This window comes from Arctopsyche grandis, chromosome 4, assembly GCF_051622035.1.
Source record: "Arctopsyche grandis isolate Sample6627 chromosome 4, ASM5162203v2, whole genome shotgun sequence".
In the NCBI taxonomy this organism is placed as follows: Eukaryota; Metazoa; Arthropoda; class Insecta; order Trichoptera; family Hydropsychidae; genus Arctopsyche; species Arctopsyche grandis.
The window spans coordinates 28,320,333-28,343,770 of record NC_135358.1 but is presented as its reverse complement, the minus strand read 5'-3'; the positions used below and the strand labels follow the sequence as shown (position 1 = coordinate 28,343,770).

The 23,438-nt window shown below is 31.6% G+C and overlaps 1 protein-coding gene across 5 annotated transcripts in view; it reads right to left on the bottom strand.

Moving 5' to 3' along the window:
- The window catches only part of dsx (transcription factor doublesex), a 55,183-nt gene extending 52,326 nt beyond the window's left edge, over positions 1-2,857 (bottom strand). For all 5 annotated transcript variants that reach the window (XR_013260533.1, XR_013260532.1, XM_077429846.1 and 2 more), the window contains exon 1: positions 1,955-2,857. Coding sequence is in view for 3 of the 5 variants with exons in the window: in XM_077429846.1 (XP_077285972.1) it covers positions 1,955-2,498 (544 nt within the window). In the remaining 2 variants the exon portion in view is untranslated. The remainder of the gene's footprint in view (positions 1-1,954) is intronic.
- Between the last annotated feature and the right edge of the window lie 20,581 nt (positions 2,858-23,438).

Genomic DNA, 23,438 nt, shown 5'->3' with positions numbered 1-23,438 from the left:
TTGTGATATATAAGCATTTATTGAAAATGTCGTTGTGCCCATATCTAGAGATACGTACAAGGCTCAAGCGAAACGAGTATCAGAGAAAACTGCAACAAGTTTTTGAATGGTTGGACCGGGACTGGTCATCGAACCACACTCGTGTAGTATCTAATTACGACCATGTGTGTGTGTGTGTGCATGAGGATTGCATGCATTAAATGCAATTGCATTTAGGCGCGTAGCGAAAAAAATTATCGTAGTGTGATAGTACGGTAAAATTTACCACGATTTGAAAAATATGATATCCTCCAAATTGAACTCGCTTCTTATATTTTATAGATCAAAAAACACGAATGATATCAATATATGTAAACAGGCGAAACCAACAAGTTCGCAATTTTACAAATATCAAGAACTTACATTTAAAAGGTTGAATGAATATTTCACCGTGTGAATAATTTCACATGTCATCGATTTTTGCGTGTTGTAACGATACTGTGCACATTTTGGGGTAAAATGTATTCAATTTGAAAGATGTTATTAATATTACAAATCGGTTTCAATTAGGCTTATTTCATTGATTTGTATTTTAATGTTTGCTGTCAACTATTTTGTTTTTATTTAATGTTTGTTACTATTTTTTGTAAACAACTTTCATGAATTTTATATTTATTCTAATATGTAGATGAAATAGTCTTGAATACATACATTTGTATGCATTCGAGGAGAGCAAAAGGAAAAAAAATAACGACTTTAGATTATGCAGAAACCCAACGCCTTTCGACAGTTATTTGTAGAGTTTTACTAAGCGAAATCCGATAACAACAACAAAATTTCGAAAATATGTACATATTTTGCATTTTTAGCATATTGTTATATGTGAACATATTGTTGATGGGTAAACTAACTTATTGGTAGCTAAATTTGCAAGATCAATACATTAAAGTTCGTTTATTTGTTTTTACTGTAATTTTAATTAACCAAACAGCGCAGACATACATAAACCATTAATGGAAAAATCTTCGGAAGCAGATTCAGACTGTAGCAGTGGAAGCTGCGAGCGTTGAATAAAACATTTCCATACATTTTGCTGAAATTTTCATGAAGATATTTTAAAATTGTAATTAAGTAACTTTTATTCCTATCAAAATTGTAAATTGGGTTTTGAACATTTTTTCGTATTATGGTGTACATTAACAATAAAATAAGATAATTTTATAGTTACTAACAAAAAAGCAGAAAATGATCAGTAGATCAGTAGCTATTAAATTAGATATAAGATGTATTGTGAACATAATTTATCATTAATAAAAAGCATTTAAAATTAAAATCAATTAATCGTGAGAGAATCTCTAAAACAGCATCAAAACAATAATATTTATTATTTATTTATTTGCAACTATTTCAATACGAAGCATTTACAATGTAACACACATCATATGGTATTTGTATATAGGCTTATTATATTAATCATTTTTATCAAATATTGTAAATGCAGATAAAATATTTGCATATAAACAGTAGTAGACAGACTAGTCGCTGTCATTCATGATCATTTTACAAACTTGAAATAGAAAAAATTTGCAAGACGCAAAAGAACGCGATCGGCTCCAGAGATGAGAGAGAGGTCGGCGCAATAGCATCATTTCCCGGTTCGGTTACTGTTAACGTGAAACCAGACACAGTGTCTGGATATAATCACTAATCAGCGGTAGAGTTTAGTAACTCTCTGACCCGTGTATCAAACGCCCGAATTATTGACTGAGTTCTGACCTTATCAGTCAAGCTTAAATATGGTCAATGCAAGACGGAAAAGAACACGTTCGATTCTTGTGATAAGACATCGGTCGGTCAACGTTCCTGTTAACATGAAAGCAGACACGACGTCTATGAGCAAATTGGTCATAGATTTTTCACCGGCAGGCAAAGGTCAATTGGAGATTATTGATTTAAAAAATGAAAAGGCGCTTACCGCCGGCTTGCATCTGCACTAGGCTCGGGTAAACAGAGCTAGTGGGCGGCGGTGGTGGAGCTGCCAGCTGCTTGTAGGCAGAGGGCGGCGTCAACTGGGCGGCAGGAGATAAAAGGGCGGCAGGCGTCGATAGGGCGGCAGGAGTCAACATCACAGGCGGCGAAGTACGCGACTCTAGTTGCAAATCTTGCGGACTAGACGGTGAGGACGACGGCGGAGGAGCGTGGGAGTCCTGAGGCGAGGTTGGAGTCTCGGCTTGACTCCGAGGCGCAGGACCCTGAGGAATTGGACCGCCGTTGTGCTCCATTCGACGGGCCTCATCTTGGGCTTGGGCCCGTCGCAGAGCAGTTTGCAGAGCCATCACCCTCTGTCTCTCGGCGGTCAGCTGGCACTTGTCGCAGTTGCAGTATCGGAATTTGCAGTAGCGCTTGTGACCCTTGAGGGCTATCTTGAGACGATGGTTGCGGCAGCGGGCGCAGTTGGGAGGGGTGCGAGGGCCGGCTGAAGAGCCGCCCTCTCGCCACCCCCTGCCCGCGGGCACCATCCCGCTCTCCTCACTGCATGAGGAATCCACCGCTCTCGGCGGGTACTCCCCCTTAAGCTGAATCTTTGAGGAGTGATGCGACGACTGGGTCACCGTTGCAATGTGAGGCCTTCCCCCCCTCTAGGTGGGTACGTCACTCGGTCGTTTGTTGTGAGCACGTGGATATATGAGTAGTTACACACACGGCACAGTGTCCTGGTCGGGGTGCACACGATCGCGGGGAGAGTTGTTTTTGGATGGGTTTATTGAGGGACGTGAAATACTGGTCCTGGTAGTGGAGGATGGGACGGGATAGTAGAAGTTGGCGCCAGACGCGGACGGGATCCAGTTGCGAACTCTCGCGATGTCGGAGTGCGACTGGCGTGTTGTGTTGCGTCGCGGCATGCACTTGCAGCGCACGCCACTGTGTTGGTGGCGTGTCTGTGTAGGCTGGGACTTTGTTGCTGCACCGATGCACTTTTAGCGGCTCGGCTCGGCTCGTGGAAAATTTATTAATTCAGAAACTCTTTATTATATATTTAAATAATAAAAAGCAAATACAACTTCTTTTTTTATGACATTCTGGAGGAATTTTTGGGCAAAATGCGAATTTTGGGTTTCCAACAATGGATCTAGTGGAAAGATTGTGACGTAACGTTAAAAAAAATAATCATCAATTTTAAATTATTTCGTGTGCCTCCTAACCAATCGATTTACCTAGAAGAAAAATTGGACCGTTTTCGTGTTTTTTTTTTTTAGAATATTTTAAATTTATTTTACTGTTTAAAAATATTTTTTTTTGTCATTTACGTCATCTATTGTAGTATAATTAATTCGATTATGATTGGTTTTGACTGATTAACGAAAGTTCAATGTCACCGTCTTGCCAGAAACTACATATGAAAATAGCTACCTTCCATCCAGATATTTTAAATAAAAGCTAGGGTTGTAAGAGTTCATTATAAATACTAAAATAAATTTATGGTAGGTACCACGACTTTTGTACCTAAAATATTTTTTAATTTCGAAAATCCGTTTTTATCCCAAAAATGTGATTGTATTAAATTTTTTTGATTTTAAACCGAAAATTTAGTTTAATTCTGTGAAATAGATTTTTTTCTTACGTTTATTTATTTAAAATACTTAGACTTAAAAATAAGACGGCATATGTTGCTGATAGACTCAAGGAGTTTGTTAATAAGTAAAGTTATAATACAAAAATATCAAATATATATTTTTTTAAAAATCAAATACAAAGAAAATCAAAAAGAAATATGAAGAATTAAAAATTAAGGAAAATAAAAAACAATTTAGAAAAGTACAAAAGATAAACTGGAAAAATGAAAAACTATAAAAATGTTTTTTGAAACCCGATATTTATGTACATACATATGTATGTATACTCCTTTGATTTTTTTGGAAATTTCATTTGTTTGTTTGTTTTTTAGTTTTTTACATTTATGAATTTTATAGAATATTTATTTATGACGACATACGATCTTATACATTTAAATTGTTCTGCTTTTATTATTAAATTATCTTATTATTTAAATTGTTTTGCTTTTTATACTAAAACCATAAGGTAGCTAAAATATGTAAATTGATTTAAATTTTGTGTATGCATACATATGTAGCTTGCATGAATTTTATATATTTTTAATTCTATTAAATCGGTATTATTATTATTGTTTATTCGTACATCAATAAACGTGCTGGCGAACAAAAAATAAATATCAAGAAGATTTAAATAATTTAAAAGGTCAAAATAAAATAATGAAATATTGTTTAATAAAAAAATACTACTTCCGGTTTACGACTTCTGACCAAAACCTTAGCAGCTCTAAGTTAGTACATAAAGAATACAAATATAAATTTTCAGCTTAATACGTTGAGGGATGTGGACAGAATCCAGGCGACAACATTTTTGACCTTTCTAAGAGGAAAGAATCCCACTTCCGGTTTATTAAAATTAGTGATTTTTTTTTATTTTAATCACATTAATACATGAATTATACTTGAATTTTTTCGTTAAGACCACACATGTTTAAGGGGTCGAAAAAAATAGTGGAAAAAAAATCGAACAAGAGTAAACTGCCACTTCCGGTTGAGGGATGATTACCAAATTTTATACATAACTTTTTATTACGCTTAAACTTCGAGATATGAAATGTCAGTTAAATAAACCAAAAGGTTTCTGAGAAAAACATAAAAAATCTCGATTCTCTAGAGTAAAAGTACTACTTCCGGTTCAGATAAAAATATTTAAAAAATATAAAGTTATAAAGATTGTTATTTTTATTACATGTAAACAATTTTTAATCCGTTTCAGTAAGCGGTTTGGGAGATAATTGAGTTCAAAAAGTTAAAAAAAAGGGTACCTATAAAGGGGAGGTATTATTTCCAGTCAACTTAAAAATTTGAAAAATATTTACGTCGTGTCAACAAGAATTTCAGTAACCGATTTAGTTCGATAGGACTAACAGTGTTCAAAAAATCCCCAAAATACACAGGCACACACACACACACACACACTTTTTTCTAGATCATGAAAACGTGATCAGTAATCGATTCTGAGTTAGAATCAGTCAAAATCTCGAGTTTTTGCATGATCACAAAACTTCATCTATTGTTACTACGTACATATGTATGTATGTAGATAAAGTAAAATGTATTGAATATTTAAAAAAAAACTCGAATAAATCAATAAATATTTCATTGTATTGACTTTTAAAATGTGAATACATTTTGACATATCAATTCAGACAAATCTTCCATCCAATTTGATGGGACGCACCATATATTATTGAAACAATTACGATACAGTGCATCGAGCGCACGTTTCAACTCGACCCTGTTACTTTAACAGCGCAATTATCCAACCATGTTTGAATTCTAATAGCGAATTTACATCGGAAAATGCGATTGAATATGGCTCAAGAAATGGCAAACTTAAATAAACACCGAATTCTACTATCTTCTGGCACGAAACGAAGGAATGCATCACGACTGATTCTTTAAAAAAAATTCCATTTCTTATTGTAAAACGCATTCAAGTGTCTGTTTATACATTCTTATACAAATGTGGTACAACCAATCACGCATATTAATTAAATCAACACAACATTTATTTATAATTTAAGTGAAAACTTGACATTAAGCGCTATCAATGAGATCATATTTTTGCGGATTTTAGTAAATAGTTTGAGAGATCGAAATGGGAAAAATGTTAGGTAACACTGAAACAAACGGTAGCTCGCAAAAGGCTACTGCTCGTTCGCGAATCAGCCTCAACCTTTAGATTACGTGACCTGCATTTTTTATGCATAATATTATATTGTCCTTGATCTTGTTGTGGGTGCATCTTCGGTCGATATTTTCCGCAAATATAATTCATAGATATTGGTCCGTGATCAAGTAATTTTGGTCCAGACTTTCAACTGAAGTTTACGATTTCTCACAAGACCAAGTGAGGAATGGAAGGGGGAGTGAGCGGGACGGCTTAGGAAGGAGGGGGGAATGTGGGAGGGGAGGAGGGCGACTCGTCGTTGCAAATGCAGTGCAATTTTGTCCGTTGCACGCTATATGCAGTTGCGTTCAACTTTTTCGTATGAACTTTCGAACGTCATAGTTTCAACTTTCAACATATGTATATATTTATTACAATAATATTTTAAGTATATGTGGTGTGAGGTGCGCCAATAATAAATATGTCCTTTATAAAATTGTTGTTTAATACACATATGTATGTACATATTTTTTTGTCAATATGTACATACATGTGTCCCTATGTGGATGTGATAAAATGTAAATCTAAATTTAAATATTTAATATTTATAAAAACTAATCTAATCTTCATTTTTTTTAATTATTGTACGTAATCTGAAATTTTAGATTTTTCTAATGGCAAAAATCCATAAGTATACACCTAAGATTCATAACAAATATAGCATATAACACATATAGCAAGCACGACTTATTGATTTTATCGTATTATTTAATCGATGAATCCGACCTTTCTCATAGGAACTGGTCCTTCCGAAAAGATGGATCATTTTCGTGTATATCTATGTATGTATAGTAAATATTTGAATAGGATTTATATAATCAAAGATACGATTAGGCCCAATTACAACCAAATCTGGGTTAATGACTGTGACTATATTGTATTTTTATTTTTTGTAAAATACATTTTCTAGTACATTCTTCCCACTGAATGTTCCCAAATAATAAAATATTTTGTGTTTTTTTATTATTTTAATAAGCTTGCATTTGTCTGGTAAGTATTTGAGTCTATTTTTCAGTATTTAAATATGAAAGTTCAGTATTTATATTAGATGGCCAGTATACAAGTGACCAGTGTAAATAATATAAAGTCAGTATTAAATGATCAGTATTAATGTTAAATGGTATGTTTTATTTTGAAATTTTATAATATAATATTGACCATTTTGTTAGTAAAATACTGGCCGAAAACTGTTTTACATATGTATATATATATATTTATACTTACCGAAATTGATTAAAATACTGGCCATTTAATATTTTGCCTTTAAATATAGCAATGATGAGCTATTTGTTACTGTGAAAAACTATTGGACAGTCATTTTGTTCTTCATGATAGTGATGGCGTATGAATGTGAAACTCGGGCATTGAACGTCAGAATGCTACATTAGGTCCTGTGCACTAAAATATGTATGGAACGCTGTATACTTTGCATAACGAGGAGAGATGAAAAACGGAATACGAGTATTAGTAGTACATCAAATGTGGTTGATATATTAGTGAGAGTAAATAAATTTAAATGGGTTGGTCACGTAGCTGAAGAACGGACGGTAGATGAAAGAAATAATTATTTGACTGAAACTGGTATCCGAGAGCATGTAAAATGGTGCAAGGAAAGCCAAAGGGGAGATGAATGGATGAAATCAGGAAAATGTATGGGATAATATGGATGAGAGTTGTTCAAAACAGAGACGAATGGAAGCGTTTTAGAGAGGCCTTTATTCAGCAGTGGATGGCTGTGAATGATAATGATACATCATACAAGGAATATTCTCTAAAGAGGATTTTTGTAAGATTCAACAAATTAGGTATGTGAAATCCAGTTTATGTATAGTATTTCTATTTATGCAATCCAAATATATGTAGCGTCTTGGCCCGTGCGGGGATCGCGGTCTGAAACTGGGTAACATCATTTTTGGGGTGACACCAAATTGTTCAAATTGCTCATTCGACATATTCGTTGTATGACGGTCCTCGAGCGGCTACACGTCTCATTGCAATTTCTGTACATATATATACAGCTTTCTGTATTTATACAGCTACCGCGAAATTCGACTGGTTCAGCTATATATGTATATAACATCAAATATGGGTCATAATTGGGTTTTGTTTGAACTCCTGAGAAATCAGTGTATGTACCTGAAGGTAAAAAGGTTAACTGATTCAGTCAGATGGAGACGCAATCCAAAAACAACGTATGAACTTATGTAGCTTCTATTTTGGTGCTTCTCTCTCGTAAGTCTTAATAATTAACACATATTAACAACTAGTTTTGTGTCCGTGGATTTCAGCGTGGTTTCGGAAATGAATTGATACATGAATTAAAATAACTGTATATGTTATATATAAATGTAATGTAAGGTAATTTATAGGCACACGCGCGCACGTATTAATAAAAAAAGTTGAGTGCGCATTACTTGTTCACCGATCTAACTCGTTCACCCGTTCAAAATGATGAATGAATGTTTGTGTGTGTGTGTGTGTGTGTGTGTGTGTGTGTGTCTCCATGGATGTTGTATACGCTCCCGCACAGCGCATCTAACGCTGACGTCACCGTCGCTCGGCCAGACGTTGCTCGGCGTTCAATATAAGGAGCACATGTCAGACGCTCAGCACCAGATCCCCACTTACCCACTACCCCACTTCCTCGCTTCCCCGCGTCTCCTCGACACGACTGGTCGACGCGTTCCTCACATATCCACAAACATACATACATTGCGTCCGTTTTTATACATATGTGTATATTATTAATAAAAAATATTTATTTTTATATGAAGTATCGTTACTTTTCATTACATATCAATACTTTTTTGTTCATTTGCGTGTTTATTGTAGGTATGTGAACTTTTTAAATTTTTTTTATTTACTTGAAGATTTACGGGGTGTTTTGTAAAATTTGGGAGACATAATAATATATACAAATAATATCGTTATTCTGTCTGTGTGTCTGTCTGTCTGAGATAATAAGATAATATACATATGTATGTATAGTCGTTTCAATTCGACATAAATATGTACGTCACTGCTAAAACGTATACGAAGATATAAAAACAAAAGAAAAAACTTCTATATATTCGAATCGATGCCAATATTTCTGCTTGGCTGAGAATTTACTGCCATCTATTGAAAATTTATTTAATTAATTAATTAATTAATTTTTTTATCGGTGTTTTCTATTCTTTACCTATATACATATGTAGGTAGGTAGGTAGTTTTTATCATTTTTTTCATATTATGCAATTAAATATAAATATTAAATTAAAAATATTTAAAAGGTATTTGAAAAATATAACACATGGATCATGCGGCAACGCGCGGGAAGTATGTAGGTTTCAAATTATTTTTGCACCGGAAAGAGCCGATCTTCAAATTAAGCTCACCGTGGATTAAAAATCTGATATTATTATTAATGAACTTAGCGATTAATAAAATCCTCTTTTTCGAATAAAGTTCCAGGTAAAATAAATCCACTCATTGTATGAAATTTTATAAAACAGCATGATTTACAAGAATTTGAGTTGCTATGCGAATATTGCTGACATTCTATCTACTGAAATTGATACCGCTGAAAATCTTGATTTTTTAGCTTTAATTATAGATTTTGCTGAAAGAAGAAAGGCTCGGAAAGTTGAATTATTATTTTTTTTATTCATTTGTAACTCCACCTGGGGTTGGGAAATCTTTTTCACCATTTTGCTGCCGGTCCCGAGCCTGGAAAAAGAAGATGGTAACCCGTTTTTTTTTAATTTTCTAAGGGCGCTTAAAAAATGCCCAGGGGCGCAATAGGGTGTAAGGCCAGCACTGTCTTTACCTATGATCTATTCGCTTTACAAAACATCACATTTCTTGACACAAAACACCTACATGGAAATAACTCTAAGTGCTCGTGGAATCCCTAAAAATAATTTATAATACACCCATATATGTATACTAACTTGAAAAAACTGCATGCCATATATAATATTCCGTTTGCTACAGACATTACTAACAAACTAACCAATAGATTCTATGACAGAATCACTAATAACCATACTAACACACTTGTGAAGAGTCTCGGTGATTACAACAAAATGTCTATACCCTTCAGGTATAACACACAGATTACCTAAACACAATCTGCTTTAGGTCATCGACTTTAGAGAGTCTTTAATTAATATTATGTATTAGATGTATTATGAACATTTATAAGGATTGTAAATAGGTTTTTGAGCTCTTTTTCCTATTATGCTGTAGATTAACATTAGAATCATATAATACTATGATTACTAACCAAATTAAATTAAATTGTAAAATAGAAAATGATCAGTAGATCAGTAGCTATTAAAATATATATATATATATAAGATGTATTGTGAACATAATTTCGTAATAATAAAAAACATTTAAAAATCAAAAGCAAAGTGCTCGTGGATTTTCCGCAACGGACAAAACTCTATTCTACATATACTTATTCGTATTATAATATTTGATAAATAATTCATATATGCGAGCATGATCGGTATGTATTATACACAAGTATCCTTTTGCATATCGACATCGACTGTTGACCGTCCCTGAATTCGCACACAATGGCGAACTCCTCACACACGTGCTCGTTCTCGTCCACACACATCATGCATTCACACATCCGAGCAATCGTAACTTACGCTCAAGTGTGAGTGGACCCAATATTGCGTGAGTGGCATCACACGAAGATCGCGTGTAATTTAAAACAACAACCGTGGGTCGGACTGTTTTAAACGCGCGCTCTTCTATTTTTTTCCGTATTTATTTTTTATGCGATTATTTTTGCTCTCTCTCGAACTTTGGCAGTTGGTCCGGGCGTCTACGTGGACGTGGACGACACTTTGGAAATGTATTTTCGGATGTCAATAGTGTTGCATTGGCTTATTAGTGCGGTTGCACTTTTCGTTACATAATGCAAATACGGATCGGTTGCATTTATTTATACTACATATACATACATATACGCATGGTGATTGTGTTTGGTTAGTATGCACTGAAATTAGATCGAGTGAGTGCAATTTCCGAAAAATAAAAAAAAAATGCACTGACCATTTTTGTAAATCGCACTGCAGAGTTTCCCTAGTGATGGGGAAATCTACGCAGCTTTGTTATAAATGAACTGCGGTTTCTTCAAGTAGTAATCATTGTTTATTTTATGTTAAATTGCAACTCCACTAAAAAAAATCTTCATAGATGTTGCACTTCAGTTACATGCAATGTAATTGTTAATGATTTAATTATTTAAGGTTAATAAAAGTTCATGAATTGATGGATTGGCACTATCATGCGATCTATAAAATAATAAGTACTTTATGAAATGTCACGCAATATATGTATGTAGGTACATATGTACCTTCATTTTGATAAAAATATAGATCGTATTGCAATTTTAATATATGTACATATGTGTTTGATGATTTTAGTAGAAGATTTATAAAATGCTGAAACTTATGTATGTATATGGAGAGGAATAATTTTGGCGCCAAAAATATCAAATAAGCGCCTATATGTTTATTTTTTAATAGCTTAATAGCAAAAATATAATGAAAGAAATAATTTTATCACGAAAATTATTTATTCTATTAAATTATACAAAATCAAACTTTTTTTTTAAATAATAAAAATGTAAAACATAAATTTATAATAATCTATGATATTTATTCGTGGTACTATGTAATTTGATATTTATGTTTAACTTTGGACCATTGTGGCATTGCAGTAATTCCTAATGCGCCACAATGGTCGAAAAAATACAGATATGAGAAAAATAAATATATATATGTATACTACATTTACAAAACAGAAAAAACATTTATACACAATCATAAAAAAATAACGATTCATACTTAAAATAATAAAAAAACGCAACTATAGTTTTATTTTTCTCGCTTTTTAAATTAGCAAACTCATTAATGATATCGTGAAATTTTAAATAACTCACTAATTTATGTTCTATTGGCAAAAAGTTTAAATCAGAAGTGTGATGTCGACCTACCTACAGATATCATTTTTGATTATTTTTAATTTGCTGAAACTTCTTTCAGCCGTGGCTATTGTCGCTGGCACAGATTCTTGAAAATTCCACTTGCTCACTACATTCAAAATATCCATATGATAAACAGTGTTCGGATCTTTATTTTTCAATTAAAAAAATGACCTGCATGAATGGGTACCCACTAACTAATGTTTCTTTTAAGTCTATGCTTTTAAATTAGGCCTTTAATAAATGTATTGTTCATATTGTGTTTTTCGTCGTAAGAAAGTTTTGCTTCACGCTCCGAGCACCTTTTGTAAATGTCCCGTTGCCAATGCTTTAGTACCGTTTTGTTTACATTTAAATAATCATCCTCAATTTTTAATTTTTCTTTGCGAGCTTCGTTACTGATGAAACTATTCCAATGAAATATTGGACAAATATTTGAATGTTTTAGATTTATTATAAAAATTGAATCAAGGTAGGGTGAGGTAAAAACATTTTTTTACTTGCCTTTATGTACATATAAATCAGCTACGTATGTACTTTGTAAAAAAGGGGATAAATAATTAGAAATAGTGTGAGTAACACTATATGAATTGAAAATATGTAGTAATTTCTGGGTCCATTTAGTACAATTTTTAGTCTTGAAAATATAATAGATTTTAATCAGTTAAAAATAATAAAAATGAAAAAATAATATATACATACATATGTACATAAATTAAGTTCATACATATTGATAATGTATAGAAGTGAATGTTTAAACGATTGAATAATAATTTAGATTAAATAAATAATCAAACTTAGCACTGTCGGTACACTGATTAGTATGTATGTTGATTTCATAATCCATTTCGAAATTTTCGATACAATATACATACATATAACAATTTCAAATTTAAAAATTGAGCTTATAATTTATATCGTACTGTGAATTACTACTGAATTTTTTTTGTGCGATCAAATTTAAGCTCAATTTAAAATTATATTGCTGTTATATCATGCAACTTTCCTTCGTATATTACATATATATTGTATTTTCAATGGTAAATCGATGGGATGACGATGATATTTTAATTTCATTCGAATGTGTGAATCATTGGTATACATTTTAAAATGTCACTTGCTCTATTTATTAATTCATTGACCCGTTTCTATACGGTGTAATGTGTAATGTGGGTGTCAAGGGAAGTCAAAGCCAAGCTCTCTGTATTCATAGTGTTACAGCCGTGTCATATCATGCAAGGTATGCTAAATTTGTGCATAATTTGAAGCAACAATAGTGTTGAAGTTGGTGTGTATGTGTGTATGTGTCTATAACAAAGAATGTTAATAATCGGCCGATTTGCCCCAAAGATAACAAACAAGAAAAGTTAAAGTTCTCTCAATAACAAATAAGACTATGTTTGTACGTTGTTCCATAATATTCATATTTGTATCTACATATGTATGTATGTACATACCAGTGGTGTACCGTGACTTTTAAAACAGGGGAATTATAATAATCTGTCTCGAATTTGATGAGTATAATTTTTCATTTTTATGTTAACATATTATCTATTTCTAAAGAAAATCTTGTCAGTCTTCAAAACATTCCAAGGCCTCGCACTGATTTGTTCTGAGGGAATCATTTCGCGATCCGAGTCCCTTGCCATATATGTGTAATTATGCGTTATTTTAATAAAAAAATATTGATAGACACAAATCGGAATATTCTCAGTGAAGCTTCTATAAATCCTTGAAGAGACTTAAATCAAAAAAACGTTTTACATATCTTCGACAGACCATAACAATTTGCCAGTACCGCGAAGGGAACAGAATTTAGACGGTGAGTCCGTGCAAGCAATCAATCAAGCACTACCACAACCTTAGGTAGGGATGATTCCAGTTTCTGAACTTCACTAATCTGAACAATATCAATATGGACAACGATTTGAATTTATTGTGATTAAATTGTTGATATTTTTAAATTATAGGGGACTAGTACAAGGAGGGCAGGCCACATAAACATATAAATACATACATAAATATATAAATATCTAGACTATCATATAAGGGATGAAATGATTGTAAATAGGTTTTTGAGCTATTTTTCCTATTATGATGTAGATTAACATTAGAATAATATAATACTATGTTTACTAACCAAATTAAATTAAATTGTAAAATAGAAAATGATCAGTAGATCAGTAGCTTTTAAAATAGATATAAGATGTATTGTGAACATAATTTCATAATAATAAAAAGCATTTTAAAATCAAAATATAAGGGATGCAAAAGGGTGAAAGCAAAGCTGCAAAGAAGATGGGTGGATAAAATTAAAAAAAATGTGAGATGGATGAGAGTTCCACAAAACAGAAACGAATTGATATATAATAAATTAAATTTAAAATACATATATAATATAATATTTATTTAACTACTACATATGTATGAAAAATTCTTCATATTCTAGGTATGAGTACTAAAATTTCGAATTTGATTTCGTGTCACATAATATAAAATGTATTTTTTCTACAATTCAAACGAAATTGTTTATCGATCATGCAAAAATGAGGTTTTAACTTTTATTCAACTAACTGGTTCATTACCTTTTGAAGAGTAGATTTAAAAAAAACCGGATAAAATCGAAAAGGGAAGCAGGACAAACCAGTTTAAGTTTAACAATTTGGTGTTTGCGAAAATGCAAAGTGTTTGGTTTTTTAATAGCCTTGGAATCGATTCTTACAAAAAACTTTAAATCACGCTATAACAAACTATGTATATACATATATGTAACTTGAACGGATTTCAGGGTTAATTATGAATAAATTTCAGAACGTTTGTGGACTCAATCATTTTATCCTAGTATTTAAATAAATATGTATATGTAATTTAGATTCATACATAGATATGCAATCAGACTTGTGTTAATTAATAATGTGATTTAATTATTTTATGTAAGTATGAAATTATTTTTCGAACTACATGTTTAACATTTTTCCGTGAAAAAATCATTTATAATTGGAGCCTAAAAATTAAGAATTATTCTATGCAATGAATGAAATTTTTCTTTCATGTATTTATAGTAATAATGTCAAAGTTCCTTATTTAAGCACGTTTATAAGATATTTATTCTATAGTATTTTTAAAGTCTGTGATGGACTAAATCAAATTAATTGCGTAGTAAATGTGAATTCGCATCAAAGAAACGTTTTAACTATAATTGAGTAGGAACATCAAAATTCAGTGATAGACTGTCACTTTGACAATATTGGAATACATATGTATATATGTAGAACAATAAGAATGATCACATTTATAATTTGTTTGTGCAGCTTTCGAACGAATGTATATTATATTATTGACAAAAAAATAGATTAGGGGAACTATGATGGTTTTATCAGTTTGTTAAAAAGTGATCATGCGTTGGAACAAAATGGGGTATCCAATGCTATTATCATTTCACGCAAAATATACATAGGTATATTGTAGCATATTAATTGTCGTTTTACCTCGAGAGGCTGGTAAGATTAATCTAGGCGAAGTACGATTGGTCGTTCACCTAGGTGTATGGGGCGGAGCTTAGCTCACTAGTGGCCATTTGTCGTTCACAAAAATAATAAAAAAACGAAAACTACACCTTTCTATAATTGATGTATGTAATTCAAAAAGTAAAAAATGTCTACATGTCCATTATGTAGCTGCAAGTAGATGTTCCTCTTTAAAGATAATACGATCACGTATAAGAATTGAGGTTAACTATTAAGATACTTATGTATGTACATATACAGTGTTGTAAGTCGAGAATATTCTCGGAGAACGAGAATATTCCGAGAATATTCTCCAAAAGATTATTCGCCGAGAATATTCGAGAATTTTCTTTTTTCTAGGTTATAAAACATCTCTAGATAGTTTATTTGCTTTTTAGATGATTATAGGATATTTTCAAAACCTAATAGGAGTAATAGGACTTTCTCAGTAGCGTAGCTACCGCGCCCGCAGACCCCGCAATGCGGGGGGGGGGGGGCGCCACGAAGCGCGCCTTTTTCACTGATTTTTTTTAATTTTTTTGAAATAACTTTTTTAAAAAGTATATGTGTATGTACTATATGTATATGTGTATGTACTATATGTATGACATACATTATTATACAATATTTTGAATTCATCCTCAGTGTGTAATTGATCTATGCCAATAGGGCTAGAAGACTGTCGTCTTTTAGCTAAAACAAAATTATATGATTAAAACCAATAAAATTTATAAATTTTTCGCTGTCACCATTAGCAGGTGGAAAGTTTTTAAGGAAAATTCACCATCAGTTACTTTAAACAGATTGTGCACTGCTTGTTGGTCGTCCAGATTAAACTATCAATGCACTTCGATATATAGGTATATATAACGTTACGTAAAAAAGGTATAAATTATTAATTTGGAAAGTTATTTTGTTGTAAGTAAATAATATGAATATATGGGGGGGGGGGCGCCTTAATATATTTTGCGGGGGGGGCACCAGGAATTCACGCTACGCCACTGGACTTTCTAGAATGTTTGAGAGCATTTTCAATGACATTTTTTCATTGTAATGACACTGAATGTTTTATTTCGTCATTTTAACATACGCGCACTACCACCATAAACGACTCCGACCCCGATTTTTTTATCTTACGATTCAACTTAGATTCCGATTCTAACTCCACGATTTTATTAAAATCGACTTTCCTTGCCAATGTGAAATATTATTAATAATAAAAATAATATCGTTTTTAAAACAAAAAAAAAAAATTAAAGAAATTAAACGATTTACTAAAAATTGACATGTAACAAAATTTATTGTATTATTGATAATTAAATAAATACAAATAAAAAATAGTACATTCATGGTGAATTTGTAGGAATTTCTAATTTAATTAAATCAATTTAATAAAAAAATGGAAATATAAAAAGTATGAGATGGGGAAAGTAATTATTTTTGGCCATAACACATCAAAATACGTGCAACTTAACGATTTTATTTATAATGTAATGGATATTCACGATTTTTGTAAAAATATTATTAAATTTCAATTTATTAGTGGATTTACTTTGGAGACTCTAGTTGACACATAACGTTATAACTTTTATTAATTAAAAAAATAATTTAAGGGAGTCGGTTAATTTTTACGACTCCGACAACCCTGGAAGAAAGTCTCAATTCCATTTAATCTAGCAATTTTCATGTATGTGTGTTTCACACATTTTTCTTAGGTTCAAAGTCTCATACATATTTGTATTAAAACAAAGAAAAAAGAAAAGAAACAAGTATATGTATATAACATATACCTACATATGTTCATTTTTTACTCATCCCGTCTTGTCATCTTTGTAGCATTTGAGAAAGTGATAATTTTTAAGAAAGGCCTTAGTGATAATAATTTTCTAAGAAATTGCTATGATTTTTTAAGACAATCATTTGTATGGGACGACATAATTTACATTTTTACTGCACGACTTATTGTTCGTGTTATTAAGGCAAAAGACTTTTCTCACCGAGAAGTAAAAAGACTTTTTATTTTATTGCCAAAAATTTTTTTTTATATACCTAAAATTAAATTATTCAGTGATGAAAATATTAAATATTCCTCAATTTTTATTTTATTTTCATATAAAGTAAATACACAAGGTAATTAAATTAAAGAATTTGACTATTTTGAAAACAATGCGTTTGATTATGATAAAAAGAATATCTTATCCGTATGTATCTCTGTATTGTTTTTAATGAAAATATTTCGCGATCCATTAAATATATCAATCGACTTAATTAAAGGTCGCGACCCATAGGTTATTATAATATTAGTATCTTCGCGAAATTATTAATTAAAATTTTGTTCACTAAATATAGACATCTTTTGATCATTTATAAAATTTTATTTTACCAAAAATCGAAACCATTTATATTTAAAATTAAAAACGTGATGTTATAGATGTCACTAATTAAAAAAAACAATAAGATATACTAATTTATAAGCCAAAATTTAAGTAACAGTTTTTTTTAATTTGCGTATATATTTGCATTCACATGTTATATTTTAAGCAAATATTATTTTTTCTCAAAATTATAATGAAAGTTAGTTTTACTATTCAAATATAGATGACAGTGCACACCCCATCTTGACTAAAATATATTATATGAGAGATTAATTTACCGAATATTTTTATTTTTTACATACCTCCTTTACGTTTCACTTATTATATATTGTTGATTTGAAAATAAACCTTCTGAATAACAATTTTTTTCCAAATATATTATTTTTGATGGAAAAAAAAAACAAAAATGTGCCAAACCGCCATGAAAATTTTTTTTTTTTGAAATATTTCAAATACATATTTATGTGTGGCTTTTATTATTATTTAACTGTTTTTTATATAGCAGGGAGCTGAACCGGAACCGAATAGAAATTCCGAAAACCAGAATAACAGCTATTTTTGCCAGAACGAAAACCGAAACCGAACCGATATTTTTTTGCGGTTCGGTAAAACTAATATACATATACACTTTGGAAATGATAGAATTAATGGACAAACACACAGGAATGTATTTTAAAAATATGTTTTTGAAACTTTTAGATAAATATAATATCGACATCAAACAAATCTACTCAGTTACAAAATATAATGGAGATGATTTCTTCCATTGAAAATCGTTCTTTCCCTCATCTCATCGGAATAAAATGTGTGGTCAGTGCCGGTTTTAGAGGGGGAGGGGGGGGCTGGGTCGGGTGGCGCCAAATAAGTTGGGATGCCGCTCGATGCACCAAAGGCGCTTTAAAATTAAAATTAGAGCGCCTAAGACCCTACAAAATTTTAGATTATAGCGACAAAGGCGCCTAAACTCACACATTTGCACTCGGCAAATTCTATTCATTGGGTGAAGGCGCATTCCCTTCTGTATTATATGTAACTAACGTTTCCCTGTGGCAGCCACAATTTAAATCTTGTGCTATACGACGCTGCGAAATCTTCTGTAACATCGTAAACTTTTTCTCCAAAGATTGCTTACACTATTTTCAGCTTCAATGTATCGCTGGAAGATTCTAACTGGTTACGTGCAATTATATTCCTAAAAAAATTATCTTAGATTCGAACAGTTAAGCGAATATTCAAAGATGTAGGGTTTTTTGTATATTGTAAACAATCTACTGGAAAGAGCCGTTCTTCAAATTAAGCTCACCGCGAATTCAAAATCTGATATTATTAGCAATGAACTTATCAATTTAAAAGCCTTTCTTTGAAATAAAGTTTAAGGTAAACTTAATCCAATCATTGTATTCAATTTTATAAAACAGCATAATTTATAAGAATTATATCCAAACATTTGGGTTGCTATGCTTTTGCTGACACTGCCTGAAACTGTAGCAAGGTCCCAAGCAGGGAAAAGAGAGGATGGTAATCCATTTTTTATAATTTTAGATTTTAGAAAGGTTTTAGAAAAAATTGCCCGAGGGCTCCATTGGGTGTAAGGCTGGCATTGTGTGTGGCACATACTTTATAATTAGCAATCAAAGATTCCATTAACGATTCCGATTTAAATACAATTATATGAGAAGCTCGCGACTTGGTTAAAAGGTTTAAAATCCCTCGTCTTATAATGAAATTTAACGATAGTGATACTAAAATACCTACAATAGAATATATTACCTATACCCATTTTTCCTACCTATACCCATTCTACTGTTTCCGACATTTTTTTTACAAAGGATTACATACGTACATATGTAGTATGTTAGTTTTGCCTTTTATTTACATAGTCGTGCAACAAAGCATTTAAATCTCTTGGATTCCTACTCCGCTCAACAAAACCCTTTAATGATCCTTATGTACTAAAATTACTTTATTTTTCCTTTGTAAGGTCTCACCTTGAAATTGCCTCAATTATCTGGTCACCTTTTTATTTATCCCATATTAATTGTATTGAGAAAGTTCAACTTAAATTTATTAAATCCTTACGCTACCTTTTTCCTACCTATACCCATTCTACTGTTTCCGACATTTTAAAAATCCTTTCTTTTGACAATCTTTCTGTCAGGCAACGACATACTGATGCTATATTCTTCTTTAAGCTCATAAATGGTTTCCTTGATTGTTCTGATTTACTGAATAAGGTTAATTTCAGAATCCCAGTTCGGTACTCTAGACGCGTTGCACTCTTTTCACTTGAACCTTTCAATACTAATTCCCAAAAATATTTTTATCTACAGCGCGTTTATCGTATGTTTAACGGAGAGCTGAATGAGGTTGATCTATTTGGTATTTCCCTACATCAATTCAGGTCTAACATCAAGAGAATCTTGACCGATTGATTCATTTCTTCTCCTATTCTATTTTTCCAATATTTCCAATATTTTATACTTTAGTTTAGTTATGTAATGTGCTATTTAATCATATTATAGCTTTCATTCTTTTCCTTTTCATTTGTTTATTTTGTATTTACCTTTTTCATTTGTTTTATATTTGAAAAATTTCAATTTCTTCTTATATTCTATTTTATAACCTTTTCCAAATATTTTAATACTATAGTTTAATTATGCAATGTTCTACATATTTTGTCATGCCTTTATTCTTTACTTTTTAATTTGTTTTCCTTATATTTATCTTTTTCATTTTTGTAAAAATCTATTATTGGACTCGGATGTTACATATATTATTTATTTACTTTTTGTTTTTTTTTATACATATCTATGTACATCCTGTCTGTTGATTTTTCAATTAATAAAATAAAATAAAAATATTACTAGATGGAATAGTACATACATTGGATATGTTAAACTCTTTATTATTATGTAAAGAATTTTGTTCAAAAATAGTTTATTAATTGAAAACAATATGCAGTACTATTTTCTAGAACACTTGTAAATGGATCGAAATTAATGCCATAATTGAGACATTGCGGCCATTAAAAGAATTCACGATGAAATTGCAAAGCGAGTAAATGACGTTGAGTGATTTTTACGGGAATTGAAACTACAAAACTTAAAAAAATAGATACACCCATAGGAGACACCTAGAGAAAGTCAAAGACATAAGTGGGAAAAATAAAAAAATATGCATTTTGTCTGCATTTTAGCAGCATCAGAATCCGCCATCTATTTCTCATGCTAGGGAATATTCTCCTTTGACATTTTAATTATGTACCTATATGATCACAATAAGTTACAGCGAAAAGCCGTATAAAGAGAGGTACACACAGTGTGGATGTATGTACATATTTACATTAACTTGCTAATATTAAAATACAAGAAAAACGAAAACCGAAACTGAACCGATATATATTTTTTTGACGAACGGGAACAAAAAAATAACGGTTCGGGTCCCTGTAATATAGTTCCTTAAATGAATTTTGTATATTAAAAATGTTTTTTTTCTTCTTTTAATATTTAATATTTTTTTTAGAAATTCATTAATAAATACGCCAAATTATTATACATCTATTATATTTCAACCTTCATCTCCTAATATTATGTTTATGTCCTGTGCCTCTAACCAATCGATTTATCTCGACTAAATAGGTTTTTTCACATATTTCGAGAATATTTTCAATTTTTAAAGCATTAAAAAACTAAAGGCATAATATAATATTCATTATATTGCCGTTGAATTAGGTCAAGTTTTGGCTCATTTACGAAAGCTCAAAGCTACCGTTTCCTTTAAAAATCCCCATACACAGTGCGCCGGCCGCGATTTCGAACCCAGGATTTTTCTTGTATAAATGATTAAGTTGGTATGCAGGGATCCAGTAAACATACATATATACATTTAAGTTTTAGCTCTTCGATTAAACAAGAGTTCGTTTCGGCGCAACGAGAACAATATGGTTTAAGAGTTAAATATGTACTTAAGTCTCATTTGGCATTCTTTCTACACGTACATTGTAGGTACCATCAAAAATTGAACCCTACATAAATTTTATATACACATGTGTTGATATACATATACATATATATATATATATATATATATATATATATATATATATATATATATATATATATATATATATATATATATATATATATATATATATATGTATATATATATATATATATATATATATAATTTAAAAAAGAAAGTAGAAAAGTAGAAAAGTAGGACTAAAAATTAACGTAGATAAGAATAGTTATTGCATGACTGATAGCATCCCGCTAGATGATAAACCAGTAGAAGTAGTAAATAATTATTTATATTTAGGTCAAATAATTGACATGTATGGTAGTAAAGATGAAGAGACAAAGAGACGTATGAAATTAGGATGGAGTGCATTTGGACGGATGAATGCTGTTTTTAAATCAAAAATGCCACTCTGCCTGAAGAAAAGGATCTTTGATCAATGCGTTTTGCCAGTGATGACGTATGGATGTGAAACTTGGACACTGAACGCCAAGATGCTAAATAAAATCCAATGCACTCAAAGAAGTATGGAACGCTGTATGCTTGGCATAACGAGGAAAGACAGAAAGCGGAACACGTGGGTGAGTATGACAAGGGTAGTGGATATAGTGGATAGAGTGAAGAGATTGAAATGGCAATGGGCGGGTCACGTAGCTAGGAGGATGGACGAAATGTGGACAAAAGAAGTGCTTGAATGAATGGTACCCGAGAGAAGGCAAAAGAGTAAAAGGAAGACCGCAAGGAAGATGGGTGAACGAAATTAGGAAAATGTGCGGAATGAGATGGATGAGTGTTGCGCAAAACAGAGACGAGTGGAAGCGTGTTGGAGAGGCCTTCATCCAGCAGTGGATGGCGAATGGCTGTAAATGATAATATATATATATATATATATATATATATATATATATATATATATATATATATATATATATATATATATATATATATTTAAATTGCAAACCGCACTCACATATATAAATCCGTTGTCTCCAAAGAGGCGTCTCACGATAAAGATTTATAAAAAAGTAGTATAACAATTGCTAATCTATTATTATCATAACTAACTACTTTCACTTACAAAGTAACCCTGTTAAATGGCATGTAATAACTCATAAGTGATCCAAGTGATACCTAGGATGACTATCTGTCAAAGCTGACCACAGAGAAGAGTCTATGGCGGTAAGAACTCACTCCTTGAATGGAAATCTCTCTCAAGTACCGCCTTTTTCTCAACACATCTTGGATAAATGCGAGAAAAATAATATCCAAACCGCCAACAAGGTAAGAGTGACGATGGATGATAGCTTAGCTAATAGAAACCTGTATTTAGCCACGTACAATGTAAGAACGTTATCGAGTGAAGGAAGTGTGCTTGCATTAGAGAATGAATTAGAAAATATCAAATGGGATATAGTAGGACTTAGTGAAGTAAGACGAAAACAGCAAAACCAAATAATCCTAAAAAGTGGTAACTGTCTCTACTGGAGAGGGCTACCAAATGGTAGAATAGGAGGAGTAGGGTTTCTTATCAATAAGAGAATAGAAAGAAATATTATAGAAATAAGCGACATATCGGAACGTATATGCTATATAGTATTAAGAATCTCGAGCAGGTACACTTGTCAAATCTTCCAAGTGTACGCCCCCACATCTAGCCACCCAGACGAGGAAATAGAAGACTTCTACGAAAAAATACAGGACGCATACGATAATAGCCGTCACCACTTTAAAATAATCATGGGCGACTTTAACGCAAAAATAGGACAAAAGGCAAATACAGAAAGAGCAGTA